The sequence below is a fragment of the Heterocephalus glaber genome, unplaced genomic scaffold, assembly GCF_053883595.1.
Source record: "Heterocephalus glaber isolate CG9 unplaced genomic scaffold, H.glaber_assembly_v1.0 deba00001608, whole genome shotgun sequence".
Taxonomy (NCBI): domain Eukaryota; kingdom Metazoa; phylum Chordata; class Mammalia; order Rodentia; family Bathyergidae; genus Heterocephalus; species Heterocephalus glaber.
The window spans coordinates 31,959,109-31,979,123 of record NW_028258379.1 but is presented as its reverse complement, the minus strand read 5'-3'; the positions used below and the strand labels follow the sequence as shown (position 1 = coordinate 31,979,123).

The following is a 20,015-nucleotide window of genomic DNA, read 5'->3' as shown; positions in this document are numbered from 1 at the left end:
CCCATTTCCACATCTTCAGGCAGGATACACCTTCACCCACATCCCCGGGGGCTGTACAGAATGGGACGGGGTATGTGACGAAGGAGGGCTAGGGGTGGCTGTGCATGGTCAGCTTGCCCTTACACTCACAAACGTCTGAACCCAGTGACTGGCAAAGCACCCAACTCCAGCTTCCAGGGGCCACAGCCTGGGATCTGGCACTCAGAAGCCCGGGTGATTTTAAAAAAGCAGCCAAGTGGTTTGGCCTCCGATTTTCACAAAGAGCCTTTCTCCATGTCTTAAAATGTAAAAGTTCTCCAAAGGATGAGGGATGCCAGGAGGAGGTGCATGAAGAGGCATCATGATGGGCTTTATTTTTAGATGCTGGGGTGGAAAGCATCCAGTTTGGCATCACTCCGGTCCCCAGACAACATTTCCGCCCCCCAGCAATCATCAAAATGAACAGCAGAAACAGCTCAAAAGATTTGAGTTCTGCACGGCACGCTGTAAACAAGGGCTCCTGTCCCTGACTCCACCCTGACTGAACCAAGCTTTCGACCCCCTGGCTGCCCTCCTGTGTTCCAGTGTGGAATCAGTTTGAGGGAAGAGTGCCTCTTTCTCAGTCTTGCAGGGTGTCTGCTATGCACATAGGAACACACATCCTCAGAAACGGATCCCAGGAGCAGTTCCTGGGGACCCTCACCAGTGGCTGCAGCAGACTGCAAGGAAGCTGTGATTTCACACACACACAGTGAGCACCAACTCCCAGCCAAGGGCTTGCCAGCCAGTAATTGGCTTCTGCAAAGAATGAGGATTTCCAAGGCAACCACTGAAACTATTGCCCCAGCATCCTGCAGTGGAAGTGGCCTGAGAGATCACCAATCCTGCAGTGAACCTGCACTCCCTGGGCCCTTGGCAGCCCTGATTCTCATTCAATCACAGAATCCCCCAGATAGCCACAACCAAACTGCCTGGGAGTGCCCTGGAAGCACCCTTCTTAGCCATTCCTCAGGCCCAACTGTCCCCAGTGGATGGGTGGAGAAATCAAGCTCCATAGAAAAGGTCAGTGCAGGTCATGCAACTCTGCAGAGCCAAGAAGAACCCCAAAAGAAACCTCAGCCCCTGGTGACAAGTTCAACCCTCAAACCACCAGCAAGAAGCCACAAGGAAGGATCCAGCAACGGCTCCCCAGAGGTACCTCCCCACCCCACCACCACCCCACTCTGGTGCTCTGGTCCTGAGAGCACTGCAGCAGGCTTTCTGGAAACCACCTCAGATGCTTGTCAGAAGGCTTCTCGTCGGCCCTGATCTGGTCCCCAGCAGCTGCAGGCAGATGCACCCTGGAAGGGACAGTGAGGGCGACAGCCCATGGGACTCACTGCAAACTCACGAGGTACCAGGCCAGCTTTGGCGGAGACGACACAGCCTGCCCCTCATTGGTCTCAGCGTATTTCTGTGTTTACATGGAGAAAACTGCTCCCCATTCCATCCTTCGCCAGTCCTAACTACAGGGACAAATGAAACGTGCCAGCTAGGAGGCTCCCAGGCGTCCCCTCACTCCAGGCTCCTCCCTGAGACCGAATCTCCCAGCTCTCCTGAGATGGCTGCTACCCTGTATAGCTAATTCAGGGTCAGAGGGCCAGCTTCATGCCCTGGGAGAGTTCTTCATCCATCCCTCCTTCCTTCCTTCCTTCCTGCTCCCTCCCTCCCTCCATCCATCCTTTCTCCTGCCACCCACCCTTCCCCCGATCCATCCATCCTTCCTTCCTTCTCCCCCTTCCTCTACCTCCCACCTCATCCCTCTTTCTCCTTTCCTCCATCCATCCTTCCTTCTTTATCTCTCCATCTATTCATCGATCTCTCCTTCCTTCCTCTCCTTCCATCTATCATTCTTTATTCCTCCATCCATCCATCTTCCTTCTTCCATCCACCCAGCTTCCTTCCTTCTCCTTCCTCGCTCCCTCTCTCCATTCTTTCTTCTTCTTCTAGCCACCTACCATTCCTTCTCCAGCCCACGAGCCCCTGACCCAAGCCCATCCAGGGGACAGAATGAGAAGAGAAACCTTTCTGAGTGGCCACTGTCCCTTCACCCGTCCTGCCCCAAACCCAAGCACTACCATGCCCCCTCCACTCCCAAACTACTCCCGTCTAGCCTCCTTCTCTGACAAAAACCATCCTAAATCTCCACAACCAAGCAGCCAGCAGCCTGAGTCTGTGCTCAGCCTGGGGCAGAAACTGCATCAACTCCTGAGGGAAAGTCACAAACCAGAAGCATACAAAGGGCCACGCGTCCGTCCAGACACTCAAGGCGATGGGGAAGCTCACACTGGGAGGTCTCTCTACTTGGAAAATGGTGGAAATGGGGTCTCTACTCACCTGGACGACCTCTATGCCTCGTTTCCTATGGAGAAAAACAAAGAAAACGAGCGTTACTCCAGCACGCAGGAAGCATGCCTTCCAAAATGTTCACTATGGCTGAAGCAGGCAGGATGGGGCAGGAAGCTGCGGGAAGAGGGCCTGCAGTCGGGCTCTCACGCCAGCCCCACAGTGGTCTTGTTGTTGAGCACCAGGTTTCCAAGCACCCAGGCCCCACCACAACCACACATAGCCTAAAAGAGGGTTGGCTCCCGAGGACATGGCTGCCGTCCTATGACAGGGACAGCAGCTGTCTCCCTGGGACCTGGGCCCAGGCCTTCCTGGTGGAGTTCAGATCGCCTGCCATTCTCCCCACCAGCAAGTGCACCACCAAGGCCTGCATCCTTGCTCAGCTCAACCACTGCCCATGGCTCCCCACACCTCACCACCACAGGCAGACACGGTGGCCTGGCCTCTCTACTCTCACCGCCAGGAAGCCACTTCCTCCCAGTCCTGCACCAGCTGGTTCATCCATCTTGGCCATCTTTGGTCCCCACTGACTCTCTGCCCATCCCTTAGCCCCTGGTTCACCTACAACCTGACTGGCCTGAACTTTATATCCTCCACCTATCTCTCCCTCTGTTAGTCGCACAACCACTAACGGTCCATGCCTGTGCCTGACTCACCCTCACCTGATTTAAGAGCCTGGGGCACAGGTCTGGGTGTGGATCTGCCCAGGGCACACAAAGGCTCCTGCTGGCGAACCGCCTTCATCTCCCCGCCACATTTCCTACCACAAGCTCCAGCTAGGGCCCATCTCAGTGTGGCCCACCATTCAGGGATGTCTCATCCTTGGCCTGGGCGTACACTTTCACCCCAGCCCTTTAGGCCTCGGCTCTGGTAGACTCTCCCAGGAAGCCTCCCCTGGCCCAAAGCACCTTCCTCACCCACCCACACAGCACTCCCCGAAAACTTGGGCTCCTGCTCCCTTTGTTCGAGCATAGACTGCTGCCATCCAGGAAGCACGCTGGGGTAAGGATGAGACAGAGGCAGGTGGGGTGTGTGGGTGTGTGGGTGTGGGTGTGTGTGTGGGTGTGTGTGTGTTGCAGTACTGGGGTTTGAACCCAGGGCCCTTACACTGAATTATATTCCCAGTTCTTTTCTATTTTTTAATTCTGAGACAAGATCTCACTAAGTCACTAAATTGGCCAGGCTGTGCTGAAATTTATGATCCTACTGTCCCAGCCTCCCAGAGTGCTGGGATTACAGACACACATGCCACCACAGCTGGCTGTGCTGTGCACATTTTGCTGAGGAGGACCTCTGGTAGATGCTCAAAAAAGGATGGCCAAATTCAAAACTGTATACCCACCCAGCACAGACACTTATAAACCCTTGCTGGTAATGAAGGTGGACATACAGAAAGATGTGGCCTGGCCTGGCCTAGCACGCTAAGGATACAGCAAATGTACCAGGCAATCTGGGACCTTGAAGAGCTTATGGCCTCAGGGAGGAGACAGGTACAAAGGAAACCTCCAGGCAGTCATGAGCAGGTACCACATACCACCCTCAAGGCTGAGGTGCCACCTACCACTTCCTACACCCGGGCACTACTTCCTCTCAGCAAATGACAAGCACCTGCTGGGGACTGCTCCTGTACTGGGAACTTCTGCAGAGCAAAGGTACTGGCAATCCTGGAGACCTGAGGAGTAAGCTCTGAAATCCTGCCATAACCAAGAAATTCAGAAAGATAATCACAAAACCAAAAGGGGAAAAGGAATGGACATGGCGGGCATGGAGGAGGGGAGAGAAACTAGACAGCTGGTTGCCAAGCGGTCAGCTATCCCTCCTGGAAACCCCAACTCCACCACCCCACCTCCTCACACCAGACACAGGCTCCAATATGCAAAATGCTTCAGGCTCTGGGGTGTCAGCCGCCAAGGTGTCTGTGATTGCAAAAGCCTGGCAGCAAACTACAAGTCCCCAAGAAGCACCACCACTAACAAACCACAAGCCATCAAAGGAATAGCATGAAGCAGTAAGAAAGAAAAAGGAAGCTCTCTGCTTGCTGGTAAGGAATTATCTTCAAGACCTTACCATATGAAAAGTACAAGTACAAAACCCTCTATTTTGTATACAACGATTTGTGTTAAGAACAACATCCAAAGCAAGAATATGTGCTTATGTATACACAGAATGAATGTGAAAGTGCTACAAGAAAATGACCACAGCCTGGCCGCTGCTCAAGGGCAGAGGTAACTGGGGACTAGAGCGAGAAGGAGATTCCTTTTCACTGTGTTTCTGAATGCTGTGCCAGGTGTAGTTTCAAATACTAGAAAGATACATTTTAAATAATTTTCTAGACAATAAATAAGCAACACTCTAGCTGTTGGCTTTTCCAGTGCTGACACAAAGAGGATGCCTGATAAAAACACAAATCAAGTGATGGATGAAACAAAGCAGAAGAGAACTCAGGGTTTACCAAGAAAATCTCCCAAGTTCTACTCAAAGAGGAGCTGAAATAACACACGCTCGGGGGCCACAAGACTGCCATGCTGGAGACTGAGTCCACACTTGAACTCAGACTAGAAGGCACACACTGACTGCAGTGTTAACTGTTGCTGCAGCTAAGTGCTGTGTGGGGCTATTTTTCTTCAGTATCCTCTGGTATTTTCTGTGTTTTCTACAGCAAGCATACACACACTATTTCCAACGCTACAGAAAAAGTAACAACAAAAAGCTAATGTTTCATAATTTTTAAATATTTTATTTAAAATCTGTACCTGGAGACAATGCTGGTAAGACTCTGAACCCCATTTTCTTCAAACAGACTGCATTACTAAGTGTGGGGCAGAGGTCTAGCCCACAACGCATAAACTCGCTTTTCCAAAGCAGGATCCCCAATTAAGGGGGGGTCCTTTGCAAAAGGACTCCTGGTCCCCGGAAGTCCAAAGAGAGTACACCCTCAAGGAGTTTAAAGTGTGGAATGACCCTTCCTTTCAGGGGAAGAGGGATCAAAATCAGAAAAGAGGTAGCATTTGCCACCTGAGTGGGCAACAGAAGGGTTAACTAAGACAGGAATTGGGGACACTGGTTAAAGAAGAAAAACAGGGAAAGTAGCCTCCCAGAAGGTGTCAGGGCCACACCCCAATGGCTGAAACTGCAAAGCCCAGCCTTTACCCATGGACCAATGCTCCCAAACAACGGGCAGATGACCCAAGAATCACTATAGGAGCTCATCAAAACTATCAATACGAGGTCTACTCCCAAGGATTCTGATTCAGGAGGTCTGGGCAGGGTCTGGGAGGTTTCTCACAGCTCGGATACCAGGCAGGGAAACAGCTGCTCATCCACAAGGGGCAACTCTGCACCCTTGACTTTGATGTGCAAACTTGGCTTTTGCTGTGCAGGATTGATTTGCTGCGGGAGGATATGCGCTCAGAAGCAGCCGACCAGGTCTCCAACGAGTAAAGGAGACAAAAGAACTAGAAATAGCTGTGGTGCTTAGAGTAGAGCAGGCTGAGGCAGCACATCAGGACACTGCAGGGAGATGGCAGCAGTTCACTTTCCAACCCTGCTGGTACCAGGCAGTGGTCAGAAGCCCAGGACTCATTTTAGCAGACAGTTCTCGATGCAACATGAGAGGCAGGAGGAAGTGGAGGAGGGAGAGAGCCCCCAACAGAACATGGGACCAGCCCCAACTGCACCTGGAGCCCCAGTTTTCCATGTCACATGAGGAGAGCCCTAGCACCTGTCCAGGAGGGCTCTGGAGGAAGAGGAGTCCAGGCCCAGCACACCACCTGGCTACACTGGGGACATGGGCATGGTTACCTTTACCTGCTACCCTGTTTTGGGGAAATGCCCCTCCACTATCCCACGGGACTCACAAGGGCCACGCTCCCACTCCCATCACACCTGGCTGCAGGTTTGGCGTGGTATCCTCCCAGGCCAGGCCAGTCCTGATCCTCCTCAGGACAGGTCCTGGGGAGCTATCATCACATATGGCTCTGCTGGGAAACATCGGATGATACTGTTCCTCTGAACGCCCAGAATCTGGACTAGACAGAAGCCAGCCCAGGAGGAGAGGCCTGTGGAAGCAGAGGAAGGGCCTCGCTCCCCTGCTGGAGGGTAAGGCTCCAGCCCAGTCCACAGCCAGTCCTCTCCGCACCTGCACCTGTGGATCTCCCCATAAGCCAGTTTAGGCTGAGTTTCTGCCTCACTGAGTGACAGCACATCCTGAAGATGACAGAAATTATCCTGGATGACCTGGCTCTAAGGCAGAGATGATAAAGGAGGCTGGGCAGACCACAAGGGGAAGTAGAAGAGAGCAACGCAGATTTCAGATAGGTGCCCACGGAGTCCACATAAGGCCTGACAGAGCCACAGGAAGTGGCACAGGAAGGTTAACACGGGACACCAAGCACAGGCCTGCTTCACAGAAGCGCAGCAGGCACAGGATGTGCTGCTGAGCCCCGCTTGGTATCGGCCTCGACATCTGTTAAGTGTGTATGACCTTCCTAGCCAGGTGGCGCCTCGGGAGCAGCTGTGATGCCCGTGGGCTGCACAGGCAAAGTGCGCAAGATGGAGAATCAGCAGGGAGGGAGGGTCCCCCACCAACAAGGACAGAAAAGGCCACTGACAGCTAGGAGAATTCCATGCACTCGGAGACAGCACAGCAGTCACCAAAAATGAAGTTTGTCAAAAAGGAGGCCCTTGGTTTCAAGAACTGCTCTCCTACAACACTCAAGGTCAGAGCCACTGCCTACCACCCAAGTGCGGCTAAGGACTGGCCACAACAGAGCCAGGCCACCCCAAAAAAGCGCACCCACGGGGCAAACAGGCCTCCTCGCTACAATTCCTTAGCACCTCCTGGCCCCTGTGAGCAAGGAGAGGCAGCTGCACCTGCCCAGAATTTGAACTCGACAGAGCCCAAATCAGGAGGAAAGCCCAGAGGGAAAGGCTCCAGCCCAGCCCACAGCCCAGAGCTGAAGGGAGGCAGGTAATTATGCAAGTGAGACACCAGGCATAGCTCACTGAAGCAGTCTGTAGCCCAGCTTGGTAACTGGCAGATTTCAGGCACCTGGAATAACAGGGTTCTTCAGCACCCTAAGGTACCCAGCACAACCCTGGGAGAACAACCCTGGGTTACCTCCCCATCTTTCCTTGCCTGTAGAGGCAAGGCCTGCTGCATACCACCCAGAGCTCCTCTTTCACCCATGTGTACAGATGGCTTGCTGCTCCCACTGCCTCTAAAGCCACCCAGAATCATCCCTGGACCCACTCAAGCATCCAAGGTCAGCTTCTCTGGAGAAACTTTCCTAGGTGCCCATATCCAGCACTGGGCCCAGATCAGGGGCACCTGGCTCAGCAGCACTGCCCCCAACTAGGTTCAGGGCTCAGATGCCAAAGGTGGCACCAACACTCTTGATCAATGTCACCATCCCCACCCCCCCATTCCCCACCTCATGGTCAGGCATGGCCGTTAAGACTTACTTTGGCCAATGAAATATGAAAAGTGGTGACCACATCACTTCCAGGAAGTAGCATTCAACTGCCAATGTGGGACCCTCCAGTTGGTTCTCCCGACCTCAGAGATGAAGGAACACATGGCAGTATCTCCAGCCACCAAAGCCACCCAAGACCTGCAAATCTGGCTGAGTGGCAACAAAACCAGGCTGGGAGCCAGAAAGAAAAGTGATTAAGAGGGCCTTTAGCCAGGACTGTTCTCAACTGGGGGCAAATGGGACCCTTCCCCCAGACAAGTACTTAACAATGTCTGAACATATTCTTTATTGTTGAAACTGGCATCCAGCCGGTGGAGGTCCTACAATGCATAGGGTAGAACCCTAAAAACAGAATTACCTGGCCTAAACTCTCAACAGTGCACACTGAGCCACCGCAGAGAGGACATGGTTCTGAAGAGCCGACGGATGGACAGCGGACTCTGGGTGAGCTTGTTTCCTACCTCTGGGGAGTCTGTCACTGCAGCCTCAACTGGCTACTCTGGCTCACAGATGTTGCTCGGGAAACTCGCCCCAGGTCCACATCCTCAAATTCTTAGTGCAATGCCAGACACAGGGACACTTGGAAGTGCAGCCTAGGAGGCACCGGGTGGAGTACAGGACCAGGTCCTCCTCTCAAACCCAAGAGAGTACCCTCTCTAAAAGCACCAGAGCCGGGCCTAAGTTCGTGCCTTTGCACAAGCCGTCCCCTCTCTGGGGTCCCCATCTCCCCCCGCCCCCGCAAATTACAGTTCATCTACTATCCCAAAAGCCACCCTAGGGCTGGGGATGTAGCTCAGTGGTTCTGGCACCTGCCTTGCAAGTGCAAGGTCCTGAGTTCGATCCCCAGTACCAAAAAAAAAAAAAAAAAAAGCCACCCTCACCCAAGAATCCCTTCCCACCTCGGCAGGGACAGAGGTAATGGCTCTTCAAACACAACCAGCTGACACTGAAGGTACCACCCCGCCTGCCTGCTCCCTCCCTGGCATCTTGGTTCCCTTGCTGATTATTTTGTAATTTGAATTTTTCTCCTAATAACAGTTCCAGAAACTGAAATGGCCCAATACAAAGACAGACAACATACAAAGAGAATTTTAAAGCCAGTACAAACATTTGAATTGTTTGGATAGCTCTGGAGAATAACAAGATAAACTAGAAGCTGCCAGGTCTTTTTTATGGGGGGAAGGGAGTCCCTCCCTTGATTGGTCATCACCACACCTTCACTGAAGACATTCACCATGCTGGGTGCCCCACTAGAGGGAGGGAGGCAGGCAGGCAGGCCCCGAGGATGGGTCCCTTCTGCACAGACACCACTGCCTGAGTGGTGGTCATCCCTCACACTTGGGGGAGAGGCACAGGGAGAGCTGGAGGGCAAGTTCCAGGCCTTCCCACCCCGCTGCCAGCAGGCCTGCCTGGCGCTCACCATGCACCCTGCTCTGACTACTCAGCTGTCTTAATCCCAGCCCACTGAGTGAGGTAAGCTTCTGAGGCCGGCAGAAGACACTCTGAGTGTGCATTCCCTGGCACTCTGGGAAAAGGAGACATGTACCCCAAAAGGAGTGCATTTTCCAGCAGCTCCCCTCAAGGTAGGCCCACTCTTAGAACAGCAGCCCTGCCTGGCCTGCATGTGGACATTCTCCACAAGACTGCGTTCAAAGAACCTGCTGCTAACATGCCCTGCAACAGAAAACTCCCTGCTGGCCCTGGATTCCAAGATCACGTAGGAACTTTTCAAGCCCTTGAGCTTAGGAGACCTGACCCAGCTGCTGTGCTCCCAGCCATAGGCACAGAGATCTTTCCCCTCTGATTTCACCAAATGTTTGCAGGGCTTCTTGGTGAAGCCCTGCACTGGTCAGGACAAGCCCAGCCTAGAGATGCTGGTCCCTGAAGGGAAGGCGAGGAAAGCACAGCTGTGGCCATGTGTCTTGGGGTCCTACACAGAGCTACTATATGGGGCCAGCAGGAGGCAGGCAAAGGTTCAGAAGAGCTCTTCCAGAGCCATGCCCTTCCTTCAGGCAACAGGAGGAAGGCAGGCAGGGCATGGCCAGCAGCAAGGCAAAGGCCAGGTCTCCAAGCAATGGGGTTTCCTGGGCCCCTGTTGCCTGGAGCACCAGAGCTGCTGTCACATCAAAGAAAGGTAAGAGTCAGAGCCAGGCATGGTGCCACACACCTATGACACCAACACTCAGGGCACTGAGGCAGAAGGCTCACCATGAGTTCAAGGCCAGCTTGAACTACACGGCAAGACCCTGTCCCAAAGAATAAAAAACAGAAAGAGATGAGTGTGCCCTCCATCTCAACTAATTTAAATCACAGAGTACCTGGTCCAAGTATCTCTCCCACCTCGGGACGGTGAGTGGGAAAGAAATCCCAAGGAGACACCCTTATCCCCTGGTGTATGACAAGGCCAGGGAGCCACAGAGCCTGGCTCTGACACCCACTCGGCCATACACTACTCTGACCCTGACCCAGATGCTGCCATACACGGGCCTGAGGAAGGCAGTGTGCACATCGAGCTCACTTCTGACTGCCGCTGCAATGAATCCCCGAGCCTCACAAACACGCATGCAGCCCTACAACTCCGGGTCAGAAGTCTAGAACAGTCAGCAGGGGCCTTCCTTCCGGAGACTCTGGGAGAACCCATTCTGCCCCTTCCTCTCCATTTTGGATACTGTCCACATTCCTTGGCTCCTGGCCACATCACAGACTGACCTCTATTTGCATGGCCACATCTCTTCTCTCTGGTCTTCTTCTTATCAGGTCTTTGGTGACTGTGTGGGGCCTACCCCGGTAACCCAGGTCACCACCCATCTCCAGGCCCTAACTCGATCACCTCTACAATCACAGTGACCCCTTTTCCCACTAAGAGAACCTCAGCTGCTCCCAAGCAGAGTCCACATGCAGGGAAGCGAAGAGGAGGATCTGCCTAGGATAGTGGTGGTGAACCCACGGCCCTTGTGCTGCAATGAGCTGTTTGCTATCACTGAAAGCTCTAAAAGGTTCCCCATCACTGGTCTAGGAGCTCAGAGGCTTCAACACCAAACCAAGGAGGAGGCTGATGGGTGCAAGCAGACATTGTACCCATGTGTCTGCTGGGTATAAGCAGACATTGCCACCAGGGTCCCTGATGGAACAGCTGTGAAGAAGTGTCATGAGCCAGGAAGTGAGGAGGGGGGCAAGGAACATGGAGACCGACAGCCCCAGGCCTAGGAGACCTGGCTCTAAATAGGGAGAGCATCCTTGAGTTCATTCTGAGGCCCAGAAGAAATGCCCAGGCCAGCCATCCACAAACTCAAGGACACTTGGCTCCCTATACTCTACCTCCCTTAACCCTGGCAAGTGCTCCGGGGCCAGAAGTAGGCACAGGAGCCCCTGCAGGGCCTATCAAGCTCCCCATTTACAGGCCTTCTCCTTCCTGGGTCCCAAGAGTGAGCAAGAAGGAAGTAGGGGCTGGCTCCACTGCTGGGAGTCATGGCAGCAGGCCCCAAACAGCTGGAAAAATCCCTTGGAACCCTACCACAAACTAATACCAAGAGCCAGGGCCCTAGAGACAAGTGGGAAATGCCAAAAAGGAATATCTAATTCCAACCAGAAGGGAAGAACACCTGTTTGCTGGCAAACCACTTCCCCATGCCATCTATTCCTCCACTCTGGCTCCATGCCCCATCCCACAGGCTGGTTCCCTCACACTCCAACCACCTGTCCCTCTGCCGAACCGCCCCCCTTGCCTACCACCCACAACACCGAGGCCTCTCCCAGGAATGGCCTTCTCGGAGGGCAGCACAAGAGGAAGGCCACTGCGGAGGCCTGGGGTCTGCACGGCAGTCAGCAGAAACCCAGGGGCCCAGCAGTGCCTGCCTTCTCCTAACCTGAGCAGCCCCCTAACAAGGGCAGGGCAGAGCGCACTGTGTTCCAGCCCTCAACTCACTGCGAGCAGGATGCTGTAACTGTCCAATAACCCCAGCTCTCAGGAGTAGAACTCGAGAGAAAGGAATGGGCCCAGTAGGGAGGGAGTGGGTCAGGGTTTTCCTAGACAAAGTTCCTCTGATACAGGCTTTCTCAGGAACCACCTTCCCACCCACAGCGTTCTTCACTCACTCACTCACTTCATGCTCTCTGTGACAGGCAGTTTCCCTGATGGGCATACAACAGTGAAGACACCTCTCTCTAGCTGTCCTCAGGGAGTTCACAACATGGAGGCAGGGTAGGGGATGAACAAGCAAACGGAAATAAGGACAATGTCTTGCAACATGTTCTGAAGGAAAGCAGAAGTGGGGGCTGCAGTGGGAACCACACATGCAAAGGTCCATGTTATGGTTTAGACCTAAAATGACCCCAAAGCCTCATGTGTTTGGAACACAACTGGATTTATGGGGCTTACGGCTGACTTGCGGTTAGGATGTGTGGACTGGTTGGAGGAGGCCGATCCCTGGGATCGTGGCCTGGAAGGGAATGTCTCCCTCCCCAACTCCTCCCTTCTCCCTCTGCTTCCTGGATGTCATGAAGGGTGCAGCTCTCCTCTGCCATGTCCCTCTGCCATGCTGTTTCGTCTCTGAAGCTAGCCAACCAAGGACTGAAACATAAGCCAAAATAAACCTCTCCTCCCGTAATGTGTGTCAGGTATTGTGTGTCAATGATGAGAAACGTAATTAAGACAGTCTGAGAGAGGGGAGAGTTTAGAGCAGAAGAGTTTAGAACTGAGGAGAATATTGATGGTTGAGCCACAGTGGGGAGAGACAGGAAGGACAACTAGGAGAGTGAGAGGCAGTTCTTCTATGGTTTGATTGCCTGAGCCCAAAGATTCCCCCTTTCGCTTAAGCTCATCTGTCACTTGCATCTGCAAGAGTCTTGGCCATTCCAATATCCAATCCATATTCCATCATGGCCACCAACCTGCACCTCTGTCGGGAGCAATGCTACATAATTTTAAGGTAAAATCATTTGGTTAGCTTAGTCCTCCTGCCTACAGCCCAGCTATGGAATTCGGAGACATAACTCCATTTTGGCCTCCGGTCACAACTGAGACCGCAAGGATCCAGTGATGCTGTCTGTGATTCTCCAGGACAAGAAACATCCTGGGAGCTGAGAACATCCTGGGAGGAACAAACATCTACTCAGTTCCTCCTTGATCTTGGACTGTTACCATCTTGTTTACCCGGATGTACTGAACTCTCTGCAGGTCATTCGTTACATTTGTTTCTCCCCGTGCGCTGAGTACTGAATAAAAGGTGCTGTAAGCTGAGGGCTTTCCTTTGCTGCCCGGAGCAGCACTGATCAGACCCAAAGTTCAGCTTCTTCTCAAAGTCTCATTTTGCTACCTTTCCAGCAATTTGCCTTGTGCCGCTGTGGCTCGGAGACTAGGACTCACTGCAGAGGTTCTGGTAACGGCCCCTTCCCCTGTTCCCTACAACCCTCCTGTCCTGCAAACAGACACCACCACCCAGCCTGCAGCCCAGGCCAGAGTCTAGCCTCAGCTTCCACTTCTCTCGCTCAGCTCCTGCCCTGACAGTCACCCGGCGTCCCAGTGTTTGAGATCACAAACACTGGGTTGTTTCACTGGGCATCCCTGGGTTTGAGATCATAGGGCGATCGGGGATACAGCCCAGGGTTGGTCCATCTCCCACGGAGGTGACTACCACAGGCTGGAAGGAAAGGTGGGAGAGAGGAAAGCAGCCTCTCTCACAGCTGCACAGGGAAAGAGACTCTCCAATAACACTGGCTGGCTGATTGCACATAATTATGAAAGGAAAATGTTCTTTAAAATTAGCTTCCCAAATGCAAGTGTAATTTCAAGTGTCCCTTGCAGTGTGATTACAGCGCCAGCCCAACAAATGTTTTACCATCCGCACAGATCACGTAGGCTCCTGCCGGCAAAAAATAACAAAGCCAACAGAGGCGCTAGGGCCGACAGCTCCCAGGGACGCCTCCAGCTGCTCGGGGAACCCAAGGCAGACCCCGCCTTCTCCCTGCACAGCCAGCCCAGGCCCTGCCCAGGGGGGCGCCAGGCACATCTCCCTTCCTCCACACATTCTGCTTTAAGTTTCAGGGCCTCTGATGTTCAGACTCAAATGCCAAGAGCAACCAGTTACTGAGGACAGCTTCACCTACTGTGCGCCTCCTGTGGGCCAGGTGCTATCTCTACACCTCAGTTTTCCCATCCAGAAGTGACAATGGTGCATGACTCATGGCACTGCTGCAGGGGTGAATGGCGGCTGGCCCACAATGAGTGTACAGTCATTGCCACCCCCGCATTCAGTCCCCAAAACAGAAAGGAAGCTAATGCCAAAGAATCCAAAACTAGCTCTGCCCGAGTCCAAACCCACATCACTCTGAGTCCTTGCTGGGATCAGGGGACAGTGGAAGAGGTGACTGCGCTCTCAGTCCCCCACTCCTGGGAGGAGCTGACAGACCAGTGTGCACTCCGCCCCCTTCAGAACCCTGGGTTCAGGGCCTCACAGGCTCTGGCTGGATGGCTGTCCTCCGTTCCTCTCCTCTCCACTGGGGATGACTTCTGGCTCTGAGCCCTCTGCCTCACTGAGCCGTCCTACACACAGGAGAACCAAAGGACCACAACTGTGAGGTCACAGGAAACATGGGGGAGATACAGTCATCCACTAGGAGCCCCTGATGGGACAGGGCTACACCATCATCCCCAATCCTCAGCAGTACCCATGGAAGGGCCATCCCAGCCAGCCCCATCTCAAAGATGGGAAAGTCACTGTGCAGAGAGGTGAAGGGTGGCCAGGTTAATGGTCCCCAGCAAGGGACAAGGATTGTCTTGATTTTCCAGCCAGGCTTCCTGGCCCCAAGACATGAAGTCCTTACTTGGTACCACTGAGGAAGGAGGCATGTTATAGCTTGTATCTAGGTGTCCCCCCCAAATCCTCATGTGCCCACAGTTGGGGCCTTTGGGAGGTGACTGGATCATGGGCATGTGACACTTAATCATGCGTGTGTGATAATGGATTGAGTAGTCCCTGATGGGTTTATAGCTGGGTGAAATACTGGGAGGTGAAGCCTGGTGGAAAGACATGGGTCACTGCAAATGTGGCCCAGAAGGGGTGTGTGTGTGTGTGTGTGGGTGTGTGTGTTTTTGTGTGTGTGTGTGTGTATGTGTATATATATATATATATATACACATCCCTTCTTCTCCCTTGATGTTGCTATGCTTCCTGCCTGCCATACCATGGACTGTTTCTCCTCTGCCACACCCCTCTGCCCTGCCTTGGAGCCAGCTGACTATGGACTGAAACCTCTACAAACTATAAGCTAAAATAAACCTTTCCTCCTTTTTTTTTTTTTTTTTGGAACCAGGGATCGAACTCAGGTCCATGTGCTTGCGAGGCAGGTGGCAAAACCAGTGAGCTAAATCCCCGGCCCAAAAGTTCTTTCTTTTTTTTTCTTTTGGTACCAGGAATCGAACTTGGGTCCTTGCGCTTGCGCAGCAGGCAGTGAAACCACTGAGCTAAACTCCCGGCCCTCCTCCTTTAACCTATAGATGTTGGGTATTTTGTCCCAGCAATGAGAAAGTAAGACAGGGCAGAAACACAGGTGATCCTACTCCCATGCTGCATCAAGCCCCCACAAGCACTCTGCCACCAGAGCCTGACATGTTCGAGCCGGGACAGTAGGCCAGCCACTGAGCCAGCCAGACCAGCCACCTGGAAACCACTCAGGCTGGGAGCAACAAAGCCAGGCTGGAACCAGCAGTCAACTATGTAGAACCTCCAGCCAGTGAGTGACAAACTGAGTGACTTTGTCCTTTTCAGGGGACACCTGGAAAGTTTTCTGGAGACATCTTTGGCCCCACAGCTGAGGGAGAAGGGTGATCCTGGCATCCAGTGGGTAGAAGCTAGAGATGCTTCCGAGTACAGCTGGTGGGCAGAACCAGCTGGGGAACCCAGCCAAAGCTGGGTATGCTGTGGTCCTAGCCGGAGTCAAACAGGCCAGCCAAAGTCCCCTTCCCCCCCCCCGACACCTGGGTCCTCTGCTCCCCAGCCTCCCTGTACTGGACCCACTGGGCCTCCAAGAGCCAGGACCTTCCAGAGGGGCCAGGCTGGAAGAGCAAGTGCCCCTCCCTCCACTAAACTCCTCAGGTCCCAGGCAAGCTGCCCACCAGCCACAAGTCAGCCACCCCTCCCGCTGCTTCCCTATTCCTCCAGATCACAATAACAATATCCCCACAAAGGAACACCTCACCTGGCTAACAGACATCACTGCCTTTCTGGCTGCTGCTTTGCTGGGTCCTCACATTGAAACCCCCCACCCTCTGGAAACTCATCATCACCGTCTATCCCCACACCCAAAAGACAGCTCCTCAAAGCAGGACTCTGTCCTTGCCTCTACCCACAGCCAGAAACACACAGGCTCAAAACCCAACACCATGCAGGAAGATACAATCCACACGTAGAAAGGTATGTCCCAAAGGATGAGGTCTGTACCACGAGGGCAGAGCTGGAGTGCAAGGCTGCCCCAAAGGATGCAGGTCAGCCCTCGGCCCAATAAACCCTTTGCACTAACCACTGTGTTCCGAGCTCCCAGGCCCTCTTCTCCCCCGGGCCTCTCCCCTGCATGTCCCAGTCAGTTAGGCCTTGCCCTCAAGCCTCCTACCTCTCTAGGCCCTTGCTCAGGGACAGCAGGCTTCCTATACCTGTTTTCTGCACTTGAGCAGGCAGTGTGCGTAGGAATCTCCTGCAGGTCTTGTTAAAGTGCAGATTCCAGTCTGCGGATCTGGGGTGCCTGGTGATTCTGGAGTTCTCACAAACTCCTGGGGTGCTGAGGTTGCCTGCCTGGACCACACCCTGAGGATCGAGGTCCTGTGCATCCTCAGATCTGGCCGTCAGTCCACCTGCACTGCCACCAACTGTCTAGACCACCAGTGCCTGGACAATCACAGGCCACCTTCCCCGACCCCCAGCCTTGCTGCATCAAGTCACAGCCAAGCTTACAATCTGTGATGGCTCCTCAGCATCGCCCAAAGCTGTGAAAGGACCATGGATGTTCACATACTACTTTGTAGGCTAATTCAAAGGGATCCATGCCACAGGACTCAAATGGTGCCACCTGGCCTGGAAAGCCCTGAAGCAATGGCCTTCATCTGCCTCCCTACTGTCCTCCCTCGAGGGCAATGCTTAAGGCCTTGATGGTGCCACACCTTCCACTCCTGCTCCACAGGCATAACCACCCAGCTCCCCTCCCCTATGTACCACAGGGCCTTTGCACTTGCTGTTCCCCCTGCCTGAGATGCTCCCCCCTCCAGGCTTTCTGCAGCTAACTCCTTTCTGATCTGTCAGGTAGCAGCCAGTCTCCTTTGGAATAGCCTTCCCGGACCATGCTGGAGACAGTCCCCTGACCCTTCACATCATTGCTGTCACTTCATTTCCTTGTCCTAGCTGAAATCACCCCCCTTGACTAACTGACCCTGCTCTGCCCACATAGACTGAAGCTCCAAAGGACAGGATGCTGTCCATCTCGGCCACTGCTTGGCCACACTCACCACGTGGTCTGGCATGGAGAAATGCCAAGAGATGTCTGTAAACAAACGGAGTAGAGGAATGCAGGGTTGGTCCAGCAAAGAAACAGGCAGACCAACAGCAAGCTCAGAGGCTGGAAGCAATCAGAAAATGATGCAGGGAGAAGGAGAAGGACCAGAGAGAGCAGGAGTGAGTCCTAGTGGGGGACTCAGCCCAGTTCCCAGTGAACGTCCCAAGGGCTCCTCCAGTTAGGGCATTCTAGGATTTGGAGGCTACTATGTTTTAACCACCTCCTCTTTCAGCTGAAGAAAATGAAACTCATCATTTTGGGGTGGGAGGAGGCTGTCAACCAGGGAACCCAGGCCCCAAACCAGACCAAAACTCCTCGCTACCGCACAGCATTGACATACACTGGGTCCCCCTGGTCAGTTACCCACGTGAGCCCCTCTCCTTCAAGAGAGGACCAGGTGGAGGGCATGAGGCCTGAGCTGGGCCCGAGACACATGTTCCTTAGGCAGCCTGCTCAAGAATGAGCACCCAGAGGCCTCCAGGCAAGGACCTGACTACTCCACCCCTCCATACCCAGCCCAGCACACCAGCGGGACACCTGCTAAGTCCTGAGTCAGAAGTCACCTGGCGGAGGCCCAGGCCCAGATCACACACACTCTCATGTGTAGAAGTGTGCCCAGGGCTTGCCCCCTCCCGGCATCCATGCCCCCTGCAGTGGCTTTGCTGCTCCCACCAAGAGTTGAAGTTTATTTTCTCACCCCTTGAGTGTGAGCTGGCTTTGGGTCTTGTTGTGGCTAATGAGACTGTGGAGGAGAGATGAGGCCTCCAGAGGCCTTGAAAATAGCCACTGACTCCTAGGATCACTACCTCCTGGACAGGAACAAGACAAGGCACACGACCAGGTCACACCCATCTCCAGGTTAACCAAAGGCCAAGCCTCAGCAGCAAAGCCCCTTACTGACCTGGAGCTGACTGCAGATCTATGAGGAACAGCTGAGCCTGGGTTCAGAATGGTCAGCTCAATAAACAGTTACTGCTTCAGGTCTCCAGCTTTCAGGACAGCTTGTTATGCAACAATAACCTGTTAAAAACTCTTACTTCACATTTTGGAATCAGAAGGGGAAGGAACTCATTTACATTCATAAAGGTGCCCGATGCAATGTTACTTATAATCAGGCAAGACACTGGGAAATAACCTAAATGTTCAATAATAAGATCATAGCTCAATAAATCACAAGCACAGGCATCAAATAAATAGATCTTTAGTAATTAGAAATGATCATTCTGTATCGTACTTTATTTTCAGATGAGATAATACCCTTGGGATTTTAATGTTTGCTTAGTTAAAGACTACATACTAAAGCCAAGTATGATGGTGCACACCTACGGAAGGCTGAGGAGGATGCCTTTCCCTTATTCTAAATTCAAGGCCAGCCTGGACAACTTAGCAAGACTCTATTGATTTTTAAACTTTTTTTTTTTTATTTTAATGGACTATAATTATTTCTTTCATTTTGTTGTTGTTTTTCGGGATTTTTTTTGTTGGTTTTTTTGGGGGGGGGGGCAGGTACCAGGAATTGAACTCAGGACCTTGCACTTGCAAGGCAGGCACGGTGCCACCGACCTAAATCCGGGCCCATTTTTTGGTTTTTTGAGACAGGGTCTCGCTTGTAGCCCAGGCTGGTCTTTAACTCACAGTGATCCTCTGGGGTTACAGGACCCTATTTGAAAATAAAATAAAAAAGGCTGGGGGCTGGGGATTTAAATCAGTGGCACTGCGCCTGCCTTTCAAGTGCAAGGTCCTGCGTTCAATCCCCAGTACCAAAACAAAACTCTGGCATGCAGCGCTTGGCTAACATGTGTAAGGTCCTGGGCTCACTCCCCAGCACACAGGAAAACAAGAACATTCTAAAGACTGTATAAACATGGAATTTGTTTACACTACAATGCTATGTGCAGAAAACAGAAACCAAAATGTTACCCATACAATTTCAACTCTGTAACAAAAAGGAAATGTGGATAGGAGGATGGGTGGGGGGATGGTTTGTCATTTCAAATTTTTCTTTCCGGGTATTAAATTGTCTTTTTAATGGGCTAAAATTTTCAGGAAAAGGAAGACACCCTCTCCTTTCCTTCAGCTGGGGTTAGGGTTAGGGTTAGGGTTCAGCACAAGCCCGGGACTGTTGGCGGGGGGGGGGGTTGTTCCCAGGAGCACACAGGATTGAGGGAAGAGGACTTGCTGGAAATCAGACTTCCCAGGACCTTCCGCACAGGCGTGAGCTCTCCACCAAGGAGGCAGGGAAGACAGATGGTCCATTATTGGTTCCTCTTGGTTTAAGGGGTCACACGAGCAGTCCTCCCTTGGACCAGTTTTGAGATTAGCTCTAAATATGTCTTCAACTAGGAACTAAAAAATTACAATCAGTCCATCCAATGTGCTAGAAATCACCTCTACTGATTCAGTCCTCATCTCCCCTGACCCCACCTGAGTGCTGGGACCCCACCTTGCAGGCGCTTGCCTGGGTTTGGGCCTCTCCTGGGTGCTGGGCGCCTTCCCGCAAGCACTGGGCCCTAAGCTGTGCTAGGGGCCGCATGCCCAGGACAGGTGTGCAGGACCCTTCATGGCTACAGAACCCCTCTGCTCCGCCAGGAGGATGCTACGCACTCAATGCACTCCCCTAAAACTCAAGAGGCTGGG

General features: G+C 53.0%; 1 protein-coding gene across 3 annotated transcripts in view; it reads right to left on the bottom strand.

Moving 5' to 3' along the window:
- Window positions 1-20,015, bottom strand: part of Itpk1 (inositol-tetrakisphosphate 1-kinase) — a 148,322-nt gene that overhangs the window by 113,504 nt on the left and 14,803 nt on the right. For 2 of the 3 annotated variants that reach the window (XM_087195502.1, XM_004837032.4), the window contains exon 2: window positions 2,356-2,380. The exons of the other annotated variant lie outside the window; for it this stretch is intronic. In XM_087195502.1, the coding sequence (XP_087051628.1) occupies window positions 2,356-2,380 (25 nt within the window). The remainder of the gene's footprint in view (window positions 1-2,355; window positions 2,381-20,015) is intronic. 3 annotated transcript variants of the gene reach the window in all.